Here is a 27,457-nt window from a genome sequence, read left to right on the forward strand (position 1 = left end):
ATAATAATAATAATAATAATAATAAGTACAGACTCAAAAGCTCCAGGTAATTGCTGGAAAGGTGCAATATAAAGAATTTTAATAATAATAATAATAATAATAATAATAATAATAATAATTACAGACTCAAAAGCTCCAGGTAAAAGCAACAAAAAAAAAAAATACATTACATAAAAAGGATATAAAAGACACCATTCATGACATATTTACAGTGCAACAACAAATAAAAAGTCAAAAGACCTCAGAGGAGACAAACTTAACAATGTTTCCAAATTTTGGACGAATACCATGCAGTGCTTAATTTCATGCTAGTCGAAGCCATAATTATGGAATTCTCTGATTTGTTCAGCCAACGTATACATTTATACATTAAATTTCTCAACATGGCTTGCAGTGTGTTGACACCTGCAACCACGAACATCTTTTCTATTATTATTATTATTATTATTATTATTATTATTAATATTATTAATCAGAATACTGTGTTTAGACTAGTGGAGTTACATATAGCATGTTATTGTAAAGAAAATGTTTGGCTTGAAGTATCCCTGATATCTTCAAAATGTTTGCGCTTGCTTCCAAAATGATGACGCAATCTTGTCATGTGACCTCAGAAACAGCGCAAATGAGATCACAGTTGTGGTGTGGCGCAGCGGCCCCTCAGCCAAGCCCAACTTCGAGGGTCTCATCCACCGACCCTCCTACAAGCAGCCCACCTCCAACTACGAGATGCCCTCGCCGCCCGCCCGCCGCCGTACCCCGGACCTGGGCGCCGGTCGAACCCCGCCGGCCGTGCCGCCGCTCCCGGCGCACCACCGCAACACCGCCGCCCGCAGGCTTCTGGTCAACGGCTCGGACGGCGTCGCAGCTGGCAGCGGGGGCTTAGGGGTGGGCACCCTGAGGTGGGGCGCCCAGGGCGGCTCGGCCGAGGAGCTGGACGGCAAGCCGCGGCACCTTCAGCACCCTCACACCGCCACGCTGAAGGGAACCAGGGTGAAGGCGTCCAACGGGGACAACTACATCATCCTGGCCCCCTTCAACCCCGGAAGCCAGGTACCGCAGACTGGTGGTGGGCTGCATCTTCATCATCTCCTCCGCCCTCCTCATCCTCACCATGGTCACATGATGGCTCATGCTAGATATGTGTCCTTACCCTTCATCCCCGGTGCTAATTGATAGAGTGACTTTACACAAGGGCTTCCTTCAATGTTCCTTTTATTGTGAACTCAGGAAGTACATTCAGACGACAATAAAGCACTTAGTCCGCCATCCTTATTTCCGGCCATACAAAGACATCTGGTAAACAAAGCATGTTTTTTTTTATTTTTATTTTTTATAAATTCTTCATTTATCTAACAGGTATCCTATTGACTTTGACCATGTTTAAAGCAACAGTTCATGGATGACACATTTTTCAGAACTGTGTACACTATGGTTGCATCTAGTGGTTGCCTCAATAAAGCAAACTTGTTTTAAAATCACAGACTGAAATGAGTTCCTTAGTTAATAACTGTGTAATTACACGTTACTAACGTTACTAACTGTGTAATTACACAATAACACATTTATGTGTGACTAAATAACAAGCCTAACCATTACTTCTCTTGCTGTACTTATAGTGTTGATAACTAGTTTATATCATCAAAACACTCCTTTTGTGCTTCATTGAGCTTTAGTGGGTCATGTGAAAATGTGTGATTACATCTTTGATTTGAAGTGAAAGAGGAGATGATTCAGGCGGTGAAAATGAATCACAATCACTGTACAAAATAATAGGGTCATTGCACAATACCAAGAATGAATCATTTAAGTAGTTACCATTGTCTACATGTGGAGGCTAAATTTACCATCAAAGGAATGTTGGAAAAACCAACACAATGCTATCATGTTATCTCTCTGCAAAGTGACGACATGACAGCATATTCACGTCAAGTTGGACCAAACCTTACATGAATGATTTAATTTGAGTGTCAAATGAGGTGTAACGTGCCAATTTTTGTGTTTTCAGATCTTGAGGCCAGTTTATCAGGACAATCAGGGAACGTTAGGTAAGACATCCGTGATTCATTCGGCAATAGTTTTCAATCAGTTCTTTTTATACACTCGCAGGGTTTCATGTTTGGGATACAAAAAAAAAAAAAAAAAAAAAAAGATGCAAATGCTAAGCTAGGCTAACCACAAACAGTTCATTTATTTGTCTGCAGAGTGAACATTATCAAATGTGCCTTCCTCACAATAAATTCATTGTAATGTTTGCTATATTGCCTTTTAGCTAGCAGGTTGTACCCCACACGGCAGACCTCCGGTGCTCAAAGCCAGGCCGCTGGTACTACCGGTGGCGTCGGAGCATTTTCGCCCCCCAGTTCAAGCGGAGGCGGTCCTTTCTCTAGCCGGAGCGGCTTCCTGCGTCGCTCCAACAACGGCAAGACGTCCAAACCCCCCTCCACAGGTACCGGCGTGCCCAACTACCCGCAGCAGAGTGCCAACTTTGCCAACTACCAAAACTGCACCATCGTCCGCTCTCACGTCCCTCATGGTAACTATGGATACGTCTCCGTGGCGCCCAAAATCCTCATCTTCCCCATCTTTGTTCAGGTGAGTCCGTTTCTTGCCGGGACGTTAATGTTCTTCTGCTATCAATACCATAATATAACTAACTTATGTGTGTAAGCAGCCTCTGGACCTGTGCAGTCGAGCTCTTATGATAACAGAGGAGATGATTTTACACGAGAGCAAGCATCACTCGCTCAAGGTAAGTCTAACCTATTACTATTAGTTAGATTCATTAAAATTTTACTTGAATAAAGTTGTGATTCTATCAGAAAGAAATGTTGGAATATTATGAAAACAAGATGTTTTACCAGGGGGATGGAAAAACACTTTTATCAGAATTAATTTGTAAATTTACTTGGGAAAAAAATCACAATTAAAAATAAAAATGTTGCAATTTTGTGATAAAATAAATTCTGAATTTTACCTTTTTTTTTTTTTTTTTTTTTTTTTTTTTGGTATTCTAACAATGGAAAAAGCAGCATTTTGTTGTTTATTTTACAAGAAAAAAATAATTTTACAAGAAAAAAAAGATTCACTTTATTAGGAAAAAGGAACATTTTAAAATCATTTTATTTGGGTAATATTTATTGAGAATAATGCCATAGTTTTTTTAATGGGAAGAAATTTGGAATATTTAAATTTGTGTTTATTTTTAATGGTAAAACAATAAGTGGTAATTGTATGAATAAAAAAAAAGAACATTTCCTCAATATGGAACTAATAAATTATCTTAATAATAATAATAATAATAATAATAATAATAAAACCAAATGTATTGACAAAAAAGGTCATAATTTTACTAGGAACAAAAGTAATTTTGCTCCCTCCCTCTTTATGTGGGACAAATAAATACATGGTATTGCATATGATTATATTTCTTAATAATGAATCCTGTTGGTTCTTTCATTGCATCATCTATTGTAGGTTACCGTATTCGTCTACACAGACTTGATGTTGGTCACGAGAGAGGACGAGCCTGGAAAGTGTAACGTCCTCCAGAGTCCTTTGTACCTGCGACACCTGCGACTACAGGACGGTATGTTTGGATTGCATCAAAGTTCAAGCTGGGAAATATTATGTTAGCTGTGGGTATCACACAGTTTTGTGCAGTTGTATACCACTGCGTACGAAAATAATGATAAGAACAATAAACTTGTTGTTAAGTGAACCATTTTATCATGAATTTAACCCGTATAAATTTAAACTCAAAATGGTCACCACATAATGTACCTCACTACAAGGCAGTCCAAGTGTGATGTCTCCAAGCCGTTCCAATTTTTTCGCCAATTAGGTGAATTTTTACAAAGAATTTTTTAAATTTAAATTTTACTAAAGTTGTCATTTTAGTATGGGGTAAAAAAAAAAAAAAAAAAAAAAACATTTAAAAATGAGAAAGTTGCCATTTTACAAAAAAAGGCATGTTAGTGGGAATAAAGTCTGAAATTTACCACAAATAAGTCATAATTAATTGAGCGTAATTGTAATTTTGCCAGGGAAAAATTGAAAGAAAGACAATTTACCACATAAAAAACATTTTGTGGGAATTAAGTTGGTATTTTACAAAGAAAAAAGAAGAATTTGTGTTTTTTTTCTTGTTGTATTTTTTTTTTTCGGTATGATACAGGGGGCTTAAAATACAAAATGGAAAATTATCACATTGTTTTGGCGTTTACCAGTGGTGCCTATGGGGTTGTAAAAAACAAACAACCAAAAAAATCACTGATATATACTGTATTTCATACACAACCTAACTCAGTATTTTTCACATACTGGAATTAAAAGTACAATATTTAAAAGCAGTTACAGTATAAAAGAGATTTAAAAGTAAATAAATAAAAATATTGCATACTATAATGACTATAGTGGAAGAACAAGATTTTGGAAAACATGATTTTAAAAATGCCTTAAAAGGCCTTAAACATAGGTACTGGAAAATAATGTTTTGTTGTTGTTGTTGTTGTTTTTTTTAACATGGATTTAAAAGCATTTCCACTTTATTGGTATGTTTTGATTTTTTATTTATTCACATTGTTTACTCTGATAATAAAGGTTACCAGCAAATCAGGGGACCATATTGCAAGTACAGATAAGAAAATGGCGTTTTAAGGGTGAGCTTGTATGCGTAATATACACACGCGTGTGCGTGTTATTCACAGAATAAAAAAATGGACTTTAACTGGGAGAAAGTTTTCATTTTAATAAGTGAATAACTACATTCAGAAAAAAAGGTTTTCAGTTTAAAATGTTCTCGGGTTCCGCCTCTCTGAAAGTGTCAATCAAAAGTGGACATTATACTCAAGGCACAATAACTCTTGTATTGGCTGTCATGAGATTGTTCTGATTTGGTCTATAGACAACCATGACAACATAAAAACATAGACAAAGGCTTAGCTACTTTATTTGTTTAAATGTGCTTTCGGGGCATGTTGAATGGCAACATCCAACTCCATTTAGCAGTAAACCCTCCTTTGACCTCAGGATATTTAGGGAGCGACATCCCCGCCGAGATCCTGCTGCTTTGTCTTTTCATTGCAGTCCCCAGTAAACAGTCACCTCCTGTGCCAGTGCACTCCGTAACTTGGCTGCAGCCAATGACAGCCTCATGTCATGGCTCACTATAAATATTTGTCTGTAGTATAGACATGCAGGGCGGCCAGTAATATACTTGGAGCTCCTCCATCTTTTTTTTTTTTTTCTCCCTGAAGTAGCACATTGTTTCACATGAATACTGTACACCATTGTATTACTTTGTATGCTCTTGTTTTCACAAATATTATGAGTGTCACACTGTTCAAAATCTTTGATGCATAATATTCTATTGGACTAAGTGCAGGGGAATTAAATAAACACTTGAAATACTTTTATTTTATTTTTTATTTTTGTAAATATAAAATTAAATACAAACTAAAAAAAAAATCAGGCCAGTTTTAAAATACAACAAGATGAGGTAACATTTTAAATAATTTGTGTTGATTCTAGATCAAATAAATTAAAAATTTTTTAAATAAATAAACATGAAATATAATACAATCAAATAACTAATGGTTGGTTGTGCATACAAAAAAAAACAAAAATAATATAAATTGATTTATGTTGATTGCGCATAAAAAATAAATTGCCCAAAAAATGTTGTCTTAAAATAAAATAATAATGAAATGTTTTAAATAAAATACAAACTCAAATTAAAAAAAAAAAAAATCATGCCATTTTTAAAATACAACAAGATGAGGTAACATTTTAAATAATTTGTGTTGATTGTAGATCAAATAAATTACATTTTTTTTTAAATAATTAAACATAAAATATAATACAATCAAATAACTAATGGTTGGTTGTGCATACAAAAAAAAACAAAAATAATATAAATTGATTTATGTTGATTGCGCATAAAAAATAAATTGCCCAAAATATTTTGTCTTAAAATAAAATAATAATGAAAATTTTTAAATAAACAGAACAAAATTAAATTGAATTTGATTAAAACATAATTTAACAAATCAAATTCATGTTGCCCTAATTTAAATTACATTAAATAAAATTATGTTGAGTGTAGACATTTTATTGCTACAGGCAGTGTTTTTGCACTGTAAAAGTATATTATGTCAATCTGAGGTCACCCGTGTCACTTGTCCACTTGTCACACAATCTGAGGTCATCGGGGGTCATATTCAGGTTTGCTCTTCACATTGTGTATGAGTGTGTGTTGTCATAAGCGGACACATCGCCGCCCTGCTGCCTGCCTGTTATTGTTTTTTTGCTTCGGCAGCGTCAGCCAGGAAAGAGGCGCCAGTGGGGGATTGTGTTTGTTTCAACTGTTTGTGTGTGTTTATGTGTGTGCGCACATTAAAAAAAATAAAATAAATATCCAGCCAGGACAAGTTCAATACAACAGCTGTCTACACGATACTTCCATTTTAAAGAGCTATTTAGGAACAATCTGTAAGCAGAAACAATCAGCTGTCAATTAAATTTTCTAGTGTGTTGCCATGACAACGGATTTTCAGCCACTAGTGAATGATAATTGTTGAGGTGTTTCTAATATTTAGCCCCTCTCATGAACCAAAACAAAAAACAAAAAAACAAAACAAAAAAGCCAACCTAACTATAGGAGACAGATATCGCATGTTGTAAAGCAGCTGTGGAAATAAATATATACAATAGTGACCTCTGCTGGTTGATGTTGGAAATGACTCCTACTTCATACATGCATGGACTGCGGTCGTGTATTTACATATTACAGGGGGTACCAGGTGCCTATTTGCATTCATTTATTTGAGAAGTGGCCTGTTTTGTTTTTGTTTTTTCTCCACAAAATGCTTAGTCAAGTGTGGACTATCTTTGTTTTATATTTCCTCATATGTGGCCTGGGGTTGTGTACAGTTTTTACTCAACAAACAGTGAGTACCAGTACTGAGTGCACATTTGAATTGATTTATTGGAGAGGTGGCCTTCATTTTTTTCTGATAAATAGTGGTGTATGGGTATTTTTAATTTCCTCATGTAGTTGCTTGGGGTGTGTATTTACCCATCTGCAGAGAGTACCAGTCATTTATTTGAATTAATTAATTTGAGAGGAGGCCTTTAGCTACCTGGCTTTTCTTTCTGAAGAGAAATGGGAGGTTTATATTTGCTCAATGACTATAGCAAATTGTCATGATCAATGATAACAAAACATTATCTGGGTGTAAAAGCAAACAAACAAAACAAAATAGGAGAACAAGGATAATTGTGTTCTTGTTTTATTAGTTGCAAAATCCAATGAGACATCTTACCACATATAGTGTGACAACATACCCATTGGTGGGGCAACATGTCGCATGTTGACTCCCTCTATTTGATGGCTTATAACACTGCACCGACACAAAGTACGAAAATGACATAAATACGAAAAATCATCTGGTATACATTTTGTTAATATATGATGTATTGATTCCAAGAAATATATCAAAGTATAAAAAGTGATACAACTAGCCCCGGAATTAAGGTGTTGTTTTTCCCCCTACAGATTATGCTGAAGAACTCCGATTCTACCTGATTCACATGACCGAGGTAAGACCCTCATTTACCAGCGCGTGTGTGTGCATGTATCTATGTGTGTGTTTGTGATTGTGTGTACTGACGATGAGCCAATAGAGTTGACTGTTAATCACATTATTGGTAAGACACGCAGATTAGCACAGAGCTCTAATTAAAATGCATTTTCCTCTTGCGTAGCGTTCAAACGTCTGCATTGTGGTTCAAAAAGAAGTCATCTAGAGTACGTCAGAAGAAAACAGAAGTGGTAGTTGAAGTCATTGTTTAAAAACAACAGAAAAAAGGCTATTCTGGAGAGACATTTGTACCCTTGATCATTTATTTCTCAGAAGCATTGATTTTGGGGTGGAGCAAGGGGTTGCCTTTTCTGTTGGGTGCAAAATTGAAAAGAATTATCAGGTGGTCCGTAGCGGCGCTTGTACCTTGTCACCTTAGAGCTTCCTGAGCCTCTGTTGTTGCACTGAGTGGGCGGTGCAAGAGAAGCCGACGCCCGGGGGTGGGACAATTCTTGGCGGTGTGAATTTTCAAATACATAAACTTTACTACTCATTTTACTACCATATTTTTTCACTGGTTGCTAAGCGACTGAACAGGAAGTAGCCTGGTGTCTTTTCCTGTGACTTTGGACATAAAGTAGGCCATAGCACTGCAACCATGTATTTGTCAATGTTTTCTATGGAAAGTCCTGGCTTTACTTATAATGTGGAGGAACTGTGTAGTTATGCGCTATATTTTTTCAAGCTAACTTTTAAGTTATTAAAAATGCTAAAATCACGTTTATACCTCCTTTCAAAAATATTTTGTCTAATAATGAGTGGAAAACAACTGTGTGTAACAACAATTATAGTCATTATAGAAGTTGGATGATACAAGGCGCCCCAACATCACAACATTTGTGTTGCTTACTTGCTTTACAGCACTGAAATGTTCTCCAAGTCTTGCTGCTGCAGACATACGCTACACAATATGCTGCACAGCCTCATTAGCAGCTTATGAATGTTTAAACGCCCCCTCAACTTTTTTATCTTCCCGACATTCCGTACAGAACAAGAGAAGTTTTGCTATCTGTCCCACAGGCTGGAAGAAGAGGAAGGAAGTGGCTACATAGCTTTCACTCCATCCAATTAGGAAAGACTTTATAAATAGCAAGCTCTTACGTGGGACAGCATGGGAGAGCAGGAGAAGGCCAATAGCACAATTTGATTCGACATGTTATCGTAACAGCCTGGAATTGGAATGTTGCCTCCGGAATGCCCCCTAAATGCTAGCATAACTGCAAATAATGTTTTTATTTTTCCCCCCCCACAACTGTAAAGAGAGGCATCAGCACCAACACTAGTGTTAACCGAAAACTAGCCCTAATGATGCTAGCACACAAAATAATAACCTGTCAATTAAAAACGGGAGTTCCTCATGTTGATGGTGTTATAACCACACTATTCAGTAACGTATGGTGAGGGTCATGACTATTTCTATATTCCCCAAAATAGAAGATTAGCATATATTTCAGTTTGGACCTAAATTGAACCATTTGAACTGAGCAACAATGTGATGGTAAGAAAAATTAAATAATATTTTAATACCTAGTCAAGTTTGTCGTTGTTGCTGCGTTATTTTATTTTTTTTGCTGATCTCTTTTTTTTTTTTTTTTTTTTTTTTTTTTTTTTTTAATTAAAAAGCATTAAGGTCATACCTTCATATTTAATATGTTGTGAAATCTGCAATTTTAAAATGAACCACGTCTGTTTTCATAACGGCATGTGAGATGTAGTGTTGTCACAAACTAATCTTTTTCTAATTGATTATCCTATCGATTACTTCATAAGTTACGCGAGTAATTGCCACCTCCCCGTACCCCCTCTAAATAAATAATTGATGGTTAAAATAATGTACTATACAGTATCTAAATTTAATTGACATATATTTTGTATTGAAGTGAACGATACATTATGTGTTGAATTGAGGCATGCTGTCAATTAGAGCGGAGGGAATACAGTAACCTACTTTCATGATACCCTCAAGGAATATAATTATTAGAAAGTAATGGAGTCGTGACGTTTGCTAGGATACGAGGCGGTCGTTTAGGGCTGTAGGTTTCTATTTACAAGCCAGTGTACCACCCAAATGTCTTTCAGCCGGACCGTGAATTGCCTTAAAAATAAGGGTGTGCCAGTGATTGAGCCTACGGTTGTCAACGCATGATGGTGAGAACTTTACAATTTGTAATGAACTTCAAATAGGCAATGTAGACAGTATCAACCAGCGGAGACTCTGTGCAGTGGCACGAGAACGCCATAATCTAAAACAGGTTAATAAATATAAATAAAAAGTGGACCTAGCATGGAACCCTGCAGCACACCCTTGTGAGCAAACACCATCATATCCAATGCACTGTGACCTTATGCGAACATTGTTGGAAAACCAAGCAATAGCTTCTTCTCAGAAGAATTTGACAGTCGGACATGTTGCTTTAAACCTTCTGAGACCTCAATAAAAAGTGCAACACAGCGTTGTTTCTCGTCAAGTGCTAAAGGAAGGTCATTCGCTATTTTCAGCGCAGCTGTGACGGTGGTTTGCCCTTTTCCGAAACCTGATTCATATGGTGATAAAATATCATTGCTGTATAAAAACTCCTTTAGTTGATCACTCACAAGACTTTCAAGAATTTTAGCCAGTGGTGACTAATTTGATAGAGGCCTGTTGTTGTTCAAAAACATTAGGGTCACCCCTTTCAATAACGGAAGGACAAAGGCAGACTTCCAAATTCTTGGAATTTTTCTGAGTGACCACTATGTGTCTCTGGTGTAAAATCATATGCTGGTTATAAGACAACAAATCTGATCCTGTCGTGTTTTTTTTTTTTTTTTTTTTTTTTTTTTTTTTTTTTTTTTTAGGATCGAGATGTTTTTTCAAGGCCTTATTGTTATCTTGTATAGAAAAAGGCACAAAATTGACACAAAGAGTAATTTGGCTTTCTTGATAAACGAAGAACATTTGATTCTTGGTGGTCTAAAAGCCGTTCAATCAGTACAATGCTTAGTTAGCTCTTAGCTATATTTGGGTAAGAATCACAGATGTGTGGTATGCATAATGTAGCTTTACTGATGTTGTGTAGGCAACTTCTCATACTGCACATTTGTAAAGCTGGTAAAATGGAAATGTTGCTTTGCTGTTTGAGTGTTCAGGTACGGTTTGTGTGGTGCTCCCGCTGTGGTGCTTTATCGCCCATCATGTAAACAGTCATCCATTCATTGAGTCAGCAGTTCATCTCACAGCTCCAGAGGGAAACGGCAAACGACATGTAGTCGTTAGTGATGTTGTCTGACAAGTGTTGTTTGAGAAGGACCAGTTTTATCCCTCTTCTTGTCTCGTCAACCTACGGTAGCGTTCGTTAATCTCTGAGCGGTGACAGAATCTCTACGAGAAGTGCTGACAGATGGTGCGCGAAGGAAAGCCGCGTGAGGGAAATATGTCGAGAGAGAGAGAGTGATGGGGTCCTTAAATAGACAGCCTGTTGAGTCGTTTGGCTCGTACGGCGGGGACAAAGATGGAAGTTTAAAGTACTCGAGCGACCGTGACTCTCACCTCAGTGTTTGTGTTTACTGCAATGCGGAAGGTGTTTGCAATGCAATCTCACACTTGCTAGCTCAATTACACTTTCTGGCCTGCAGAGGTCACACACACAAAAACATACATGCAGATAGACCATTGGCAAAAGGGATGAAGAACGAGCATTTGGATTTCAACAAAGCCTACAATCCAAAAGGATGAGGGGTGTTCAAACTACATCATTTTTGGGGGTTAGCTTAGCAGATTGATTTTATTTTGCTTCTTTGTCTGATTCTGCTCAGTTCAGGGGCATATCATTTTTAGTGGGATCCAGGGACACTAGCCACCCCATTTTTTTTCTCCTAATCTGTTTTTTATTAATGTTTTAAAATAAAATACATCAATAAAAACAATGTGGCTGTTGTAAGAAAAACACCCCTAAAATAAACAAACATAAAGCATCCACTTGTTGACTTTGAATATTTTTTTTGAGCATCCTCTGTGACTGACTGGCAACCAAATTCTCAATTATACGGCTTGCTAGCTTAAACTTCTTGTTTCAATTGTGTTACCTGGTCAATAAAACGGGACAGGAAGAGAAACGATTCCCTCCTGAATTTGGTCTGTTCTCCTTCTATCTTTTGTGTGTGCTCTGCTATGCGGGAGGTCACCCTATTTTAGCAGTCGCTCAAAACGGAACGGATCTAACCCAGATTTACATGTGAAAGAAAAATGTGTGCGCATCTACGGGAAGAAAGTGGGCTGGTCTGTGGAAAGTCAAGTGTGTGTAAGTGTGTCAGTGATGCAGGAGGAGAGGAAGTAGAGATACGGGCCACGTAGGTAAATCAGAGTGAAAACGGTGAGGTAAGGCCTGTACTGACTTTGAGATCAGCATCCGAAGCAGGAGGTTCATCACCGGCTTGTTAGAGCAGGTGGTCATGGGAAACTTGGCTGACCGCACAGCGCCCAAGAAGTGGTTGTCCAGGGAGGGCAGCTCTCTCGAGCAACACCTGCTGTCTGACACTGCAGATGTAAGTAGAGCTAATAGAGATAAAAGGATGCTTGGATCGCAGCGTGTTTTTGATGTATGTGTCATATGCTGACCCGTGGGGAGCAAGGTTGTCATAGTTGATGAAAAAATAAATAAATAAATAAACAAATACAACTAACATTTTTCTAAAAAAAATAAAAATAAAATAAAGCAACCTTTTACAAAACAATAAGGAACTGAAACTATATTTTACATTCATAAAACAAACTAAAATTATAATTAAAGTGAAAAGTGTTCTTCATTTTCTTATGTGAGCTTTCGGATTTCATTTTAAATGTATTTATTTGGGTATTACTGTATGGCTATACTGCGATTGGCCGGAAACCAGTTCACGGTGTACCCCGCCTGCTGCCCGAATCCAGCTGGGATATGCTCCAGCACCCCTGGGACCATTGTGAGGAATAAACCGTTACATGGATGGATGGATGGACAGAAGAAAGACAGCCGTTTGGTTATTGTGCTTTACTTTAATACTTAGTGACCATTTTTAATCTTGCACTCCACAAATGCAGATTAAAAAAAAATAATAATAATACTAGAACTAGGGATGTAATGATATCAAAACATCACGATACGATAATTATCACAATATTGTGGAGAGGTAATAAAAAAGGTTACAATATTGTAAAAAAAAAAAAAATGCTCATACAAAAAAAACACAACTTTTGCATATAAACAACCTACAATCTCTATTAACACTATAGCACACATTGACTCGGTTCACAAACATATTACGTTCACTGTCATCTGACCCTTAGCGTGGATTTTAAATATAGAAGGGCTAAAACATGCCTCGTGAAAATTAAACTAAATGAAAAACTATCCACCAGAGGGGCCTAGAACTGCACAAATGGAAATCAACCTTTTTTTTTTTTTTTTTTTTTTTTTTTTAAAACAGCTACTTTTAATATCGTTACATGACGATATTGTGGCAGTTTTAATATTGCGATATCACAACATTACTGTTATCGTTACAAAAAAAATTAAGCATTTAAAGAATAAATAAATAAAAATTAACAAACCTGTTCTAAAACTTACTAGAAAACTAGTAAAAGTAACTGAATTTAAAAAATAAATAAATAATAAACAATAACAAAATAAAAAAAACTATAATTAAATATCAAAAACTATTGTAACCCAGCTGTGGGTATTAATAATTTATGTCATGTATTTATGTTGGAGCTTTCTGCGTGTAAGTAAGAATTCTGTGTATTCATATTCCCAGAAATCTCCATTGTTATCATGATTGTGTAAGTGGCCCTGCAGAATTGCAAATGTCTAAAGAAATCTCGAATGTTCTCTTTAATCAACACAGATGAGTACATTGACTAAAAGGAAGCACGTGCATTCTATAGTGTCTTTGTTGGTTAATTGTTAGCAATTTAACATGAGAGACCAGTTCTGAATGATGAATAACATTAATGAAATCATAAGTTATGCAAGTGGACTCTAATGGCAAAATGTGAAAATTCCTCAACCAAGCTAAATAAATAATACTGGCTACTTGGCACAATGTTTTGAGACAATCTTTTGTTAATGACAACATACTGCATGGTGTAGCACTATATACAGTAAGTGCCCTCTATTACTTATGTAAGTCATCATGATCATATTGAATTTTTCATTTTTGGACCCAAATGAGTTGATTCAGGATTCGCTTGGTTAAACAGTCAATATTACTTTAGCAATAATTGAACAATGTAAAATATATATATGTATATATATGTTTGGCTTATAAAAAAGGGTGCATTCATTCTTATGCAATAAAGGTGTCACTGGAATAATCATGTGAACTGAATGAATGGTTCTGATCATAAATATCATAAAAAAAATAATGCCATTGATCAGAGACAGAAACTGAAATAGCAGAATCCCAGAGGGGTCAATCATGTGCTTATCATCCCCTATGATGTCTATAGGAAGGGCCCGGGGCCAAACATTCCATTCTACATGCTCCTTTGCTTCTTTTTTTAGGCTAACCACAGAAAGGTCGTGAAGTGGAAAAGCGGACAAACAAACTCGGAATAGATGAAAGAGTGTGGGAAAGACATTGAGGCAAACTACATTCTGTGCTCTGCTTTGGAAATTGTTTGGGGGAAATGTTTTGTTTTGCTCCATCAGCTGCTCAGTGAAGTTATCAGGGATTTTACGCTGGTGGATTTGTCCGCGTATTTTCGCCATCAGTTACAGAGCAGCCAAATGTTATGGCTTCCCCGTATTTTGTTACTGAAGTTACTGAACGTCAACTCGATACGGCCGGAACACTGATTATTCCGGATAGTTAAAAAATCCAGTGACACAGTGGCATATGCTGTCGGGCCAAGTTGTTGGCCAGTACACAGTTCACATGCATGCTACTGTTGTGCGCCTGCGAGCTCGGGCTGGCTAGCTAATGTGGCTAAACACGGTGCAGAGCCGCAAGTTCACTTGGCGTCTGGTGTCAACACAAGTCACTCATCATCGCCTCTGTGACAGTGAATAAGCTACACTTCTGATTTGTATTGTTATCACAAAACTTAAGATGGGAAGAAAATAGGAGAAGCCATGCTAATTGCTGAGATATGACAGACATCGATGTGAAACATCAAAAGAAGTGGTTCGGTAATTAACTAGGTCTGGCTGGAGCCGCGTAATAGCTAAGTGTAACCAACTTTGAACGGCTGACATCTCTGATCCAATAGCTTTCAAAATCAATTTCTAGCTAGAGCTTCAACATAAAACAATTGCACCTGATGGATGGCTGAAGCCCATTTGAAAACTGGTATAGAGATGATGATAGAAATTACTTTTGGCTTTTGATCTCTCCCTCCTGATCCATCTTGTGTTCCTTCAAAATCGATAGGGCCCTCGCTTTGAACATTTATAGATGATGGGTTGAAAGTTGTAAAACATCAAGAATCATGTGCCAAGAGATCTGACTTTTTGGCTTTTTTTTTTAAACATCATTCACCTCAGATATATTCTATGTGGAATGCAATCCAAGGATCTTGATTTCACAATACAGAAATTGATGTGAAAGTGGATGATCCTGACAAAAGAGCAGGACAACATCTGGCGACATTAGTGAGGGCTTCAAGAGGCCACTAGCTGCTTTAGCGTCATTAGCTCTTGTTAACATGACACTTGAGTGGAAGCCGCTTAAACCCGTTGAGTGGCATGCTTCCAAGACACATTAAATACCCTGCCGTGTCTCTCTGCAAGCGTGTATTCCATTTTGTTTATATGCTGTGGTACACCAAATGGTCTTGGCCTGGTGGTGTGCTGTAACTAACACGATTGTGATGGAGCGACAAGTCGTCATGCTGTGACTAATGGGCAATGACGCCTCTTCGTGTGACCATGTGTTGTTTTTTTCACCGAGATTTTGCAGGGTTCTTTTTTTTTTTATCCTTTGAAGCCTTGTATAGTAAGAAAGCAACCATGCAGCGTATGTCGATTACAGACTTGCTTCCCTCCAGCTAGTGTCCAGTCTGTCCTCTCTTGTCTCTCTGTCACTTCCTTCTCATGCCTCGTTCTGTTCAACTAACAGTTTCAATAAATATCCATAATACAAATAACCACAATGATAGTATATGACACACCACTGATGCAAAATAAATAAATAAATAAATAAATAGTTCCGGCATAAAATGCATACAGACCTCCATTCTGCATGACTTGAGGTTATGGTTGACGCACGAACGCTCCAGGCGAAAATGAGACGTGCGGAATCCAGCGAACACACGTTTAGCAGTCTTCATACTCAGAGGCTTGCCTCCGTAGTGGTCAATATTCTCCCAGACTATAGGAGGCAGTGAAAAGCATCTACAGCTTATGACCAACACTTCACCACAAGAGAAGTAGAAAACAAATGTATATATTCAGCGTACCATGGTGATTTTGCATATTAAATAAAATCATTGATTGATTGATTGATTGATTGATTGATTGATTGAATGAATTCCAAGGCTCTTACGGCAAACCCCATAAAGCCAAACGTATCATATTAAATACAACACATTTTGAGCCCTCTATTTCATGAGTATAATATTTTTTCCCCCCATTAAGACCCTGACGTATATGATCTGACACATGCATTGCACAGATGATCCATTAGAGGGCAGTATCTCCCACCCGATGGCTTTTTCCAGCGACCTTTTGCCCCAATTGAGAAAGGAGAGACACCTGTACTTATTAATAGTTGGAAATGGTCTTTCTGATTTTTGGAAATACTAATATGTTTGATATGTCTCTTTATTATTTTATTTTTGTCAGTTCTAAATGCACACATTTAAAGCATTGACCGGATGTATCAAATATGACACAAATCTCGTCATATGTGGAAGTTGCTTTTAAAAAAAAATATTTTTTTTTTGTTTGTTCAAAAGGACTAATAAATACTCTATTTACAAAAAAAATCAATAAATTCTCTCATATATTTCATGGTTCAGACTTTATAGGGCTAGAACACGCAGACAAACCTCACAGCATGACTCACCTTACCACCTTCTAATGACAGGCTGCAACCACTAAGATTTACAAGTTTCTGGCTTCTGGTATACCACAAGGCCAAAATTTGTGTCAATCACCTCTTCTGGTTGTTTTTAAGAAAGCAAACAAGAGCATTCACCAGCAGGGGAGATTGTTGTTGTGTATATAGGACAGTCACGGCCAGTGCACTCATTCAATGTTACGGTTGGCCTCTTTGCTGCCTTCTTGACCGAATTTCTTCTTCGTCTGTTTGCTTGACATAACTTCTGCCTTATATGCTACTTGTACTCATGTACGTACTACTCTGAACACCCCTTTTGAAGCTGCTACTTCTTTTGGATTGAGTGTTACAAAAAAATCCAAAAAAGAGAAGGCACATCAAGAATTCCTTTGATCTGTTATAAGAAAGTAAAACAAAGTCATATACTGACGGGGGAGATGGTAGTCGCCTTTTGGAGGACATGACCTGTACTTGCCAGAAATCTTTGAAGCTCTTTTAATGTTACTGCTGGTCTCTTTCGAGCCTCTAACGCAGTTTTCTCCTCATCTTTTCATAAAATAACATACTGATTTGATCACATGCTGACAATTTCAGACAAGATATTCAAAAAGTCTTGAAACCAAGCACATTTTGGCTAACTGAAAATCAGGCTCAAAACTGTTTTAGCTCGCAGTCTATCAGCTTCTGGCTACAGCGGAGCATGTTTACCACCGAGACTGAAATTGGTATCGATCAAGACCTCTGGCCGTTGTCAAGAAAAGCAAACAAGAGCATTTAACGAGCGCTCCTTGAAGGCATCCAGCTGACGTTACGATCAAACGCCGTACAGCTGGCCTATTTGTGACTTTGAATTTGTACAGGACAGTGAAAGCATGCAAATCAGCGCTGACGCATGGTAGGTGAGCGGCAGTGACATGCTGAAAACTCATCCGCCAGATGGCTCGGGAGGAGGCCCTCAACCAAGGGAGCACTTTCATCAATCTGATTATGCTGCCTTTATTTTTAGCCCCTCCATGGCAGTTGCCAGCGGCCATTCATTGGATTTTGCCCCATTAGCTTCTCATGCGGAGCTCTCGGACTGGTGCCGGGGTCACAAACAAGGAGCTGGACGCTGGACGACAGCCACCATTCTAGCCTGATGTTCATTTAATCTAGATCAATCTGCTGCTGTAACTTAACAATGTAAAAACACACACCTACTGTATCTGGGGAAGAACTGCTGAAAACTGTTTGGAAAGGGGCATTCACATTCAGAGCAAAATCCTGAAGGTCACTGGGTGAACATTTCATCTGTTACAGTAATCACAGGCCAATCAGAGTAACAAGTGAAAGGAAACTATCAAAGCATCCGGTGTCTTCTTGTTCTGATGAAACTGCCAAACCAAACTAATCCTTGTGGCTTACTTAGAGACAGTATAGTGATTTAGTATAGATTTACAAAAACAGGTTATCCAGCAATCTGACAAATGCCTTTCCCAAAGTGTTTAAACCACACACCACCGTCATCAACCCAACAGAGATAGCGCACACTCTAAAAATAAACAAATAATCAAAACAAAGCCACTCAAGACTATTGATTTTATCGACGAAAAATCTTTCACCGGCTTTCACTCATGAAATATTCGGAAAAACTGGAGGAAAAATTACTCAGAAAAACAGAAAAAATAAAATAAAAACAGAAACTAGTGCTCTGTTTTTCGAATTATTTTATTATTATTATTTTATATTTATTTATTTATTTATTTAACCTCTGAACTCCATGTGACTTGTTGCGTACTTGCAAATGGCACCTACGTACCTTCAACTATATCACTTACTGGCTCAGTTAAAGTAATTATACGAACGAACATGTCAATTGATTGGCATGATTTTAGTAAGCTAAAAGTTACGTTTCTATGGAAACGTATTGCATGCGGGAAAGTGTCCACCATTAACAAGTCACTTGGAGTTCAGAGGTTTAAAAAAAACAAAAAAAATCAGGAAAACAGAAGCTGGTGCAGGAATCTTTTTTTCTTCTTCTTCTTTTTTTCCCCCTGTTTCTCTGAATTTTTCTTCTGTTTTCCAGAATAATTTTTTCCCCTGCTTTTCTGAATAATTTTGCCATTTTTCAGAATTTTTTATGACAGAAAAAATATGCAGTAAAACAAAGAAATATTCAGAAAAACAGAAAGTTAAAAAAAATACTCATAAAACAAAGCTCCACACCAAAAATAGTCATACAAACAGGAGTTTTTATTCAAGTGAATGCAATATGCTTCTGTACAAACTTGCACTTTGAGACCTGATTTAAATGTTTGCCTTTTTTTTGTCTCCATGCAACTAAATGAAAAGTGTTTGAGTTAAAAAACAAACAAACAAACAAGCTAATGTGTGTAGCATCGAAGAAGTACTGTGCCGCAGCTCCAGTAAATGTACATGCATGTGTGATCAACATTTATCAGCTTCTTGTGTGCTGTGACAGTCTTAAACTGGCTGGCTCGAAGTGATGGATTTCATAGAACATTGACACTGATCCCTGTCTGCTTTGCCGACGTCGCTAATTCATCATCTCGCTGTGATGTCATAAATGTTTTGCTTTCTGTTGTCTTGTCTGTTTTCACACGTTTGTCCTCGACAAAAAAATCCTTTTGTTCTTATACAGTCACATTCTTTTTGTGTATTTTGCCTACTGCTTGTTCCACTTAGTGAATATCCTCTCAGATGGGACATTGAGGGTGATTGAAAAGGACAGGGAGCAACCAGGCAGGATATGATGACTCCCATGTTGTCGGGGGGAACATGAAAATAAGCAACTGCATCGTGATTCTCTACTAAGCGGGGCAGTGAGCGTGGAGACATAACCCTGAAGTTGATCTCAAGAGGGCTTGCACAAATTGGAGCAACAAAAATTGATGCTATTTATATCCCGACTTATGTCCAAAAATGTCAGGACTCAAATGTTTTTGCTTGAAGCGAGACACCAAGATGTCCAGAAGAAAAGGCTTTTTAACAGTCTGCATGTTCTTATGTTTGACATTGCTCCCATTAAGCCTGGAAGCCGTTTCCAATGTGCTGCAAAGTGAAGCTAAATGGTACTTTTGGTGGCGCGGTAGAAGCAAATGGAGCCATGACATCATTAGAAGTTTCATAAAAAAGCCAATATATGATTCATGATGCCAACCGCAGGAGAATTGAAACCCTCGCGGATGAAAAGCTCTCAGACCACCAGCTCCCCCCGTCTTGACCGCCGATTGTCAAATACGTACTTTCATGCATTTTCCCAGCAGGGCTTTATTGATTTGTTGGTCCACATATCAAATTCTGTCTCAAGTGCGCCCTGGCCATGATCTAATTTCACTAATGCTTGCACATTTTGCCCGGCCAGAGCTTCTACCCAGGATGCTGTGTCATAAAAACTGAGCCCAAATGGACATACAATGGAATATGAATTGCCATATTATATCACATTTGAACTGAGCCATTTTCCAACCCCCCACAAACGTGGTGGACATTCCACACTGCATATTGTGCCAGAATTCGAAAGTAGCTACTTCAGGGAAGAATCCTTTCAATTTTGGCGCGGATTTCAGAATTTATAGCCGTTAAACTGCATGCATTGAGGTCATTTGGATCAGTGACTTGCCATAGTCGGCAGATGTGGTTACGGTGAAAAAAAAAGCTTTACAACTTACCCAGTGAAATCAAACAAAACTTTTATATTACAAAAGAAAAAATAAATCAGACCAAAGTCTAATTTTCAAGAGTGATCCGAAAACAAAACATTCAGTAATGACAAATGAAAAAGCTGTGATACAAAAAACAAAACAAAAAAACGTTTTGTTTTTCTCAACTGGCACAAACATAAAAAAAAATATGTTATCCAGATAAGTTCTCTCGAGGACTGGAATTGAAGTCATATTTTGACAAAACGACTCATAATTCATGATTTGCAATGTCAAGTGAGCAATTTTAATCCAGCGCAAGTAGCTATCTAGCAAAACTTGAACTTCTTTAAGATGCATGAAGACAATACAAGAACACAATTTCTGAAGTCAAAGTGAAGACAGCCAGATTAAATGAAAAGGCTAAACTCCCTTCTCATTTTGTGCACCAGTAAACCCTCGAACTATGTCTTGAATTTGGAAAAACAAACACACAAACAAGCAAAAATATTGTATTTTTTTTTTTTTTTTTTTAAAGAAGGGTTCGGTGAATGCTCATAGGAAACTGGTGGGGTTCAGTACCTCCCCCAAGGTTAAGGACCCTAACCCCACCGGTCCTAATCTTATGTGTCCCCTAAACCTAACCTAACCCATTCATTTCCAGCTAAACCTACTAACTCTACTACCCTCATTAACCCTAACTCGAATCTACCTCATATTCCTTTCATGTGCTATAAAATACAGACAGTCAATTTTAACTACTCAAATTTAATGAACTACTCGCATTTTTTTATTTATTTCAAAACCACATGCCGTCTTCATCCTCCGCCCGTCTTGTTGCTCACCTCTCTCCTCCGTCTCTCTCTCTCTCTCTCTCTCTCTCTCTCTTTGTCTCTCCACCCTCAGAAGTGCGACTGCCTGCTGAGCCTGGAAGCGTACTCGTCCGAGCAGAAGCATCGCGTGTGCCAGTGCCTCAAGGACAACATCGACAAGCAGCTCCAGCTTCAGAGGAGGGAGCCCGCCGTTCAACATTTTAACCAGGTAACGGACACTCCCGGACACTCGCGGGCACGTCCAGCGAGTGTTCTCCCCACCCATTTCCGGCCTGAAACAGGATGCGGTCAAGACATGAACATGTGCGTGTGCGTATATTTGCATGCACAGTCTCATTCACGTGTTTTTTCAATGAGCGTGTTCTTCTTCTTTGGTCAGAACTATTTGTTTCCTGCCTTTTTTTTTCTGTATTTGGTGTTGACCGGAGCTGTGGTCATGATGTTTATAGCGCCAAGGTCCTCAAGAGGTGGACTGCAGCCCTGAACTCATCCCAGACACTTTTCTGTAAAGACACATCCATTATTAGATCATTTTGATGGACATTGCAGTCTAATACTTAATATATGTGTGCAGGAAATACACCAACCAATCATATGCAAAGCAGCTTTGCGAGTGGAGCAATCGGGTGTGTGTGAGGCAGTGCAGTAAGTGCTGAGGAGAGAAGTCCATTGTAGAAATGAATGTTGTTTTAAAATAAAAGAGTGAAGAAAAAAAAATCGACTCATAGCGACATGTTGGGACAGTATGAGTTATTTGCTAACTATTTTGACTGCAATGAATGAATATAGGTTTAATTTTCTTACTATTTTAGTGGGGACATCCCATTGACATAATGCACTTCCTAGCCCCTTACCCAAACTCCAACCAAAATCCAATTCAAACCTAAACTCTTTAAAACCAAGCCTTGACCCTCTAAAGGAGGTATTGATTTGTGGGTCCTACCAAAATGGCCCCACAAGAACATGTTGGTCCCCACAATGAGAGTTAAACCAGGAATATGGGACCCCATAATGTAGCAAAAATAAAAACAAATTGCATTTGTTCCAAAATGCACAAAATTTTGACATTTTAGCCAATGTTTTTCAGTGGAACATCACATCCAAAACAAGGACTTGAGTCAGACTTTTTTTTATTTTTTACATACAAATAACAGTACATGAACCAATATCACACAATTACTTGAATCTATTACATGTTTTTAAACAGTTAAAATATCCAAAAATATAACAAGTATGAGGGCCTGCTTTCTTCTGACCAATGAGTCAACGTGTTGAGGGCCTCAGCATGCTCAAAAGTGCATGTACAGTATCCAGCTGCAAATGAACAATATGTTTTCAGGTCTCTGATCATGACCCCTGAGAACTCCCTCAGTGGGGGGCCTGTGGAAACTTTGGTAGCTATCATAACATTATGCATGAAAAAGTATCAAGGAAAAAATATATAGTATAAAACTATTGTGTACTGAATTACAGTGCACATGCCTTGACTCGAAAGAATTGTCCAAAAAAGGACCACTATAACTTTTAATCAAGGATTTTCGCTTTTCGGTGGATGAAAAGCTACTTTCATTCAGTCATTTAATTCCTCCTTTGTACTATAAAGTACCTGTATTGTGCTTTGAGTTTCCGGCTTTCCTTGAAGTCCCATTAAAATTGATCTTTGGCTAAATTAGCTAAAACTGCAATAGCTGATGGCGTCTTGCTTTGTACAAACAAGCTGTGACATCTTCAAGGCAAGGCAAGGAAGACACGTGTAGTTTTATTGCCCATTTCATACACAAGACAGCTGAATGCGCTTCAGGCATATTGCGTGTGCACAATCTGTTCCATTGTCTCAAAATTTACTTTGGTTTGGCTCACTTGGTAAAGTGCAGCACAGTTGATAATCTATTTGATTCCCAGCGCTTAACGCCTCCTTTGAGCGCAAATTATTTTCATCAGCAGATACAATGGGGGCACTTATCACAGAGGTGGTTAACACTGAACATGACTCACTTCACATTATTATCACATGAAAGAGAAGACCGTGCGCGACTGGTGCGCTTCATCCCCAAATACTGTCATCTTATATCCATGAGGCGTAAATAGCTTTGAACTCCTCGAATTACACCGGGGAACACAATGTTTGTTGTGTTAGGTCGGGCAGCAAGTTTTTGAGCTACCCCTGTTTTCTTAAAACATATTAAATAATAACAAAAATTAAAATTATTATTATTATTATTATTAATATTACCAGTAGTTGTAGTAAAGTTGGTGGTGGTATTAATCATAATAGTAGTGTTATGAATTGAGATGTGGTGGTGGATCCAGGTACAGGGAAAACAGGGCGTGGAGGCAGAGGTGCAGTCAAAAAACATTTAATTACGGTAAACAAAAACAAGTATCTGGCTAACAACGAATATGTCCAACAAAAACAGCGAGGCAAAACTCGGGGGAATTCCTAGGCAAAAACGGGCAGCATGACGAGAGGAAAACACAATGAATCAACACGGACAGCGGGGAGACAAGAAACTAAATACACATACACTAATTGACAATTAGATACAGCTGGGCAAGACGCAAGTGGCAGAGGATGCTGATTGGTTGACACGTGAGGAAGGGCAGGCAAAGGTGGACATGACAGTGCTTGACAAAACTATGGAGGACAACAAAACAAAACACAGATCATGGCTGAAACTTAAAGAAACATGAAGATAAACTCAAACAAAACCCACTCAAAACAAGAACCCTGACAAAAGCAAAAACAAAAAAAACAAACCAAAAACCCAACCCACAACATTACAAGTACTTGTAGTCGTCGTTTTTTTTGTTTTTTTGTTTGTCCCCAAGATGAAGCTCATTTAAGCGCAACAAGCTGCAAACCACAAACGGTGTGCAAAGTGCGTGCTTGGCAGCCAGGCAAACATGTTAAGCTGTGTAAATCGATCGCATATCGACAGGCGGCCTATTGCTGTGATTCCCGACCTTTATTGAGTTTCACATCTCGCATCACATCACAAAATGTAGAAATACTGAAATAGTGATCTCCTCCTCTTAATGTGCTTTAACCATACATCCATTTTCTGAACCGCTTATCAGATAGACTTCAACAAATTAATAATAATAATAATAATAATAATTAATAAACACAAATTGTCTGACAAATTAAGTGAAGTTGGATAATTTCACTGATAATGTCTGATAGCACACCTGTCTACTCACATGTAATCAGGAAACAATGGCCATTGATTTGCGTATTCAATTTTGATTAACTTCACCCGTGTTTCCTATAGGGCTAAATATACAAATATTTTTGATGCACTAGCTCATACGGTAGACGGCGTGTGTCCTTCTTCACATACTTTAGCCATCTGCTCCCCCATATTAGAAGCCTTTCACTCCTTTTAACTTTGTTTGTATCACACGTTGTTGGACGAGCTCGTCAGTGTGAAAATAACATTCACAAAACGAAGCTTTCAGGAAAAAAACAAAAAAACAAAAAAAAAAACACCATCAGTGTCTGCAAGTCCTGATATAAGCCACTACTGTATACATCAATAACATCAATAATTTGTTAATCATTTGAAGCAATTTGACGCTGCGGCTTTCGATTTGTAATGGAGTGTTACTATAATACTAAATTGTGTTATCAGTTAGAGGTTTTATTTTTGTGTGAAGGAGAACAACAAATATTTGACACCTTGTCGGTCATGCCTTTGGTCTTTGGTTGTTTTTCCTTCAGTGAGGGCGAATAGAGATTGGCCCAAAGACATTATTTTTTTTCCATAGATAATATTTATAACTACAGCCTGGATTCGTACCCCAAATCCGCGTTCACATATTTGTTGACCAAATTCCGAATCCATTCGAACGGGTTACTTGTATTTTTTTTTTCCCGAAAAACACGTCATAGTTCAAAACCTGAAAAATCCAATTTGTTCATAGTGGTAAGTGGTAAACAAAGTGTACTTTTAGAGAGATGCAGCTACATTTGTTGTCCAAAGCAGTTTACCGAGCCTCCCTCATATTCTTTTTTGAAAACAGACTTCCGTCGCAACGTTAACCTACAGAAAGTTTTTCCTTTTCAGTTTAAAATAACTTACTTTCGCCTTCAAGATCCCTCGCCACTAGCAACGGCAGAACTCGGGACACTTTTTTTTTTTCTCTTTTGCTAACATTTTAAATCCATTCGTGTCATGTCTGTTGTACTACTACCTAGCTAGCACTAAGCTAGCCTCAGATGATTCATCTCTCCGATCCAGCGTCCAAGTTTGCAAACTCCTTCTGTGCTCAGAAGGCGTCACAAACCAACAGCGGAATAACGACATAGGGTTTGTTGGGCTTTGTTGACCGATTGCTTAACAGTTTAATATAATGCTCATTAGCTGGCTAAATATTCCCGTACTTGCGCAAACAGTTGCGGGTCTCGGGTCACAATGAGCATGGAACTGCCCACATACATATCACACATGTCGCCACAAAAACATTTTTGTGACACTAGTACACATGACAATATGCTATGATGTATTCTCACTCAAATCCAGAAATTCTCATTTTTTTTGCATTGATTTTTAACAGCTAATTCGCATCTGAATTTACATTCATTTCTAATGTACTATTGTCTGTGTTAACAAATATGACAAAAATGTTCATTTAAATTAGACTTAATAGAAACTGAAATGCACCCCCATCCTCTCTCATGTCTTATTCTTATGAGCAGCCTACATTAAACCGTGATTTAATACATCTGTTGGTTCATAGTCACAGTCATACGCCTGCTATCGTAAACCATCATTCGCTTTCAATATTCGCTCCTCCTTTTCCCCCTGAAACATCTTATTCGATCTAAATGTGCGCTGTCTCGAGGGCGCGGAACTGTTTGCTTAATCATATTGAACATCTCGACAAATGAGTTCACTTTTGATTGCTTTTGTGCAAACTACCTCAGAGGCAAATAGTTTGATGTTCAGTCAACTTCAGCGCCGCATAATTACATGTCAAATCAGGGGGAGAAGGGCTCGGTTTCCGCTGCATGGGGTCATCCGGTGTGTGTTTTTCTTGCAAAATTCCACCTATGTAACCCTTATTTTGGTCACTGTGGTGTATTAGTATCAGTCATCTGCAAATGGTGTATGCATATATTGGCATTTAAGAAGGACTGGCTAGACAAGCTGTGTACAAATTTTCCGGGGCCATTAGCGTCCCATTGTCCGATTAACAGAGCATGGCAGAGCTTAACATCCTGATTAACTCATTCACTCCCAAAAACGGATTTATACGTTTTTTTTTAGGTTTTTGTTTGCTAGAGTTTTTGTATAAAGGCTTTGATGCAGTTTCTGACCTGAAGTGGTCGCTTAAAGTGATGGTAGTTATTACCAAAAACAAACAAACACACAAGAAACAAAAAAACGGCCAACAGGTGGCAGCAAAGTATAAGAGATCAACCAGGTCCATGTTGCAACAAGCTCTTTTTCCCAGTATTTTCAACAGGTTTGTTAATAATGATGAAACTTAGCTAATTCTAATGCTAATTGCTACAAAACATAAAAAAAATATATATACGGTACTTTTTTATTTTTATTTTTTTTTTGGTAGGTTCCATGTTTTTATAGCAATAGAACATGAAAATGGCTGGGAGTGAATGAGTTAATAAAGCAAATTCAGCAAATACGGTGGATTGCAGTTGTTTGCTCTATTTGAAAAATGTCTTCAGTTCAGGTTGCTCCTTTTTGGTTAGGAATGTATAGATGTGATTCTGCTGCTGCTCAGTACAGCAGCGCATGTCCTCTATTTTGCTTTGCACTGCTATTCATTAGATAAAAACATAAATAATAATTCAAGCTCCAGAAACATCTGTTCTTCTCAATAAATACATAATTTGCATTGCCCTTACTGTCTTTTGCCTCCCTGCTGCAGACGCACGTTCCTGCTCATTGTCTCTAATTAGACATGGGTGAATTGCATTTGGCTTTGCTTCACTCGTCTTTCTCTGCAAGCTATTTTTGGGGATGCAAGGTTTAGATTTACATTTTTACGGAGAAGCTGGTGCTGCCTAAAAAGAAAATGTTTAGATATTAATACTTTAACACACAATAAGTCCCCGCATGAATGAGTGCATGATAAAATTCGGTGACAAGATGTTCCATCTCGCTAGTAATGACTAAGCCGAAATATATTAAATTATAATTGACCAGTGGTAAACAATGCAAAAAGATTTTTGTGAGTACACACACAAAAATAGTGCAAGCCTAATTTAAGATTTTTTTTTTCCTAACATAAACCTACCAAATAAAACTTAGCATAATAAAGCTTATGAATAAAGCACTAATAAAAAGTATAATTACTT

The 27,457-nt window shown here is 37.8% G+C and overlaps 1 protein-coding gene across 9 annotated transcripts in view; it reads left to right on the forward strand.

Moving 5' to 3' along the window:
• rgs3a (regulator of G protein signaling 3a) overlaps positions 1-27,457 on the forward strand; it is a 132,979-nt gene that overhangs the window by 42,060 nt on the left and 63,462 nt on the right. For all 9 annotated transcript variants that reach the window (XM_077497021.1, XM_077497024.1, XM_077497023.1 and 6 more), the window contains 7 exons: positions 615-1,053; positions 2,009-2,048; positions 2,273-2,595; positions 2,675-2,752; positions 3,478-3,589; positions 7,559-7,602; positions 21,206-21,340. In XM_077497021.1, coding sequence (XP_077353147.1) covers positions 615-1,053; positions 2,009-2,048; positions 2,273-2,595; positions 2,675-2,752; positions 3,478-3,589; positions 7,559-7,602; positions 21,206-21,340 — 1,171 coding nt within the window. The remainder of the gene's footprint in view (positions 1-614; positions 1,054-2,008; positions 2,049-2,272; positions 2,596-2,674; positions 2,753-3,477; positions 3,590-7,558; positions 7,603-21,205; positions 21,341-27,457) is intronic.

The sequence above is a fragment of the Festucalex cinctus genome, chromosome 15 (genome assembly GCF_051991245.1).
Source record: "Festucalex cinctus isolate MCC-2025b chromosome 15, RoL_Fcin_1.0, whole genome shotgun sequence".
In the NCBI taxonomy this organism is placed as follows: Eukaryota; Metazoa; Chordata; class Actinopteri; order Syngnathiformes; family Syngnathidae; genus Festucalex; species Festucalex cinctus.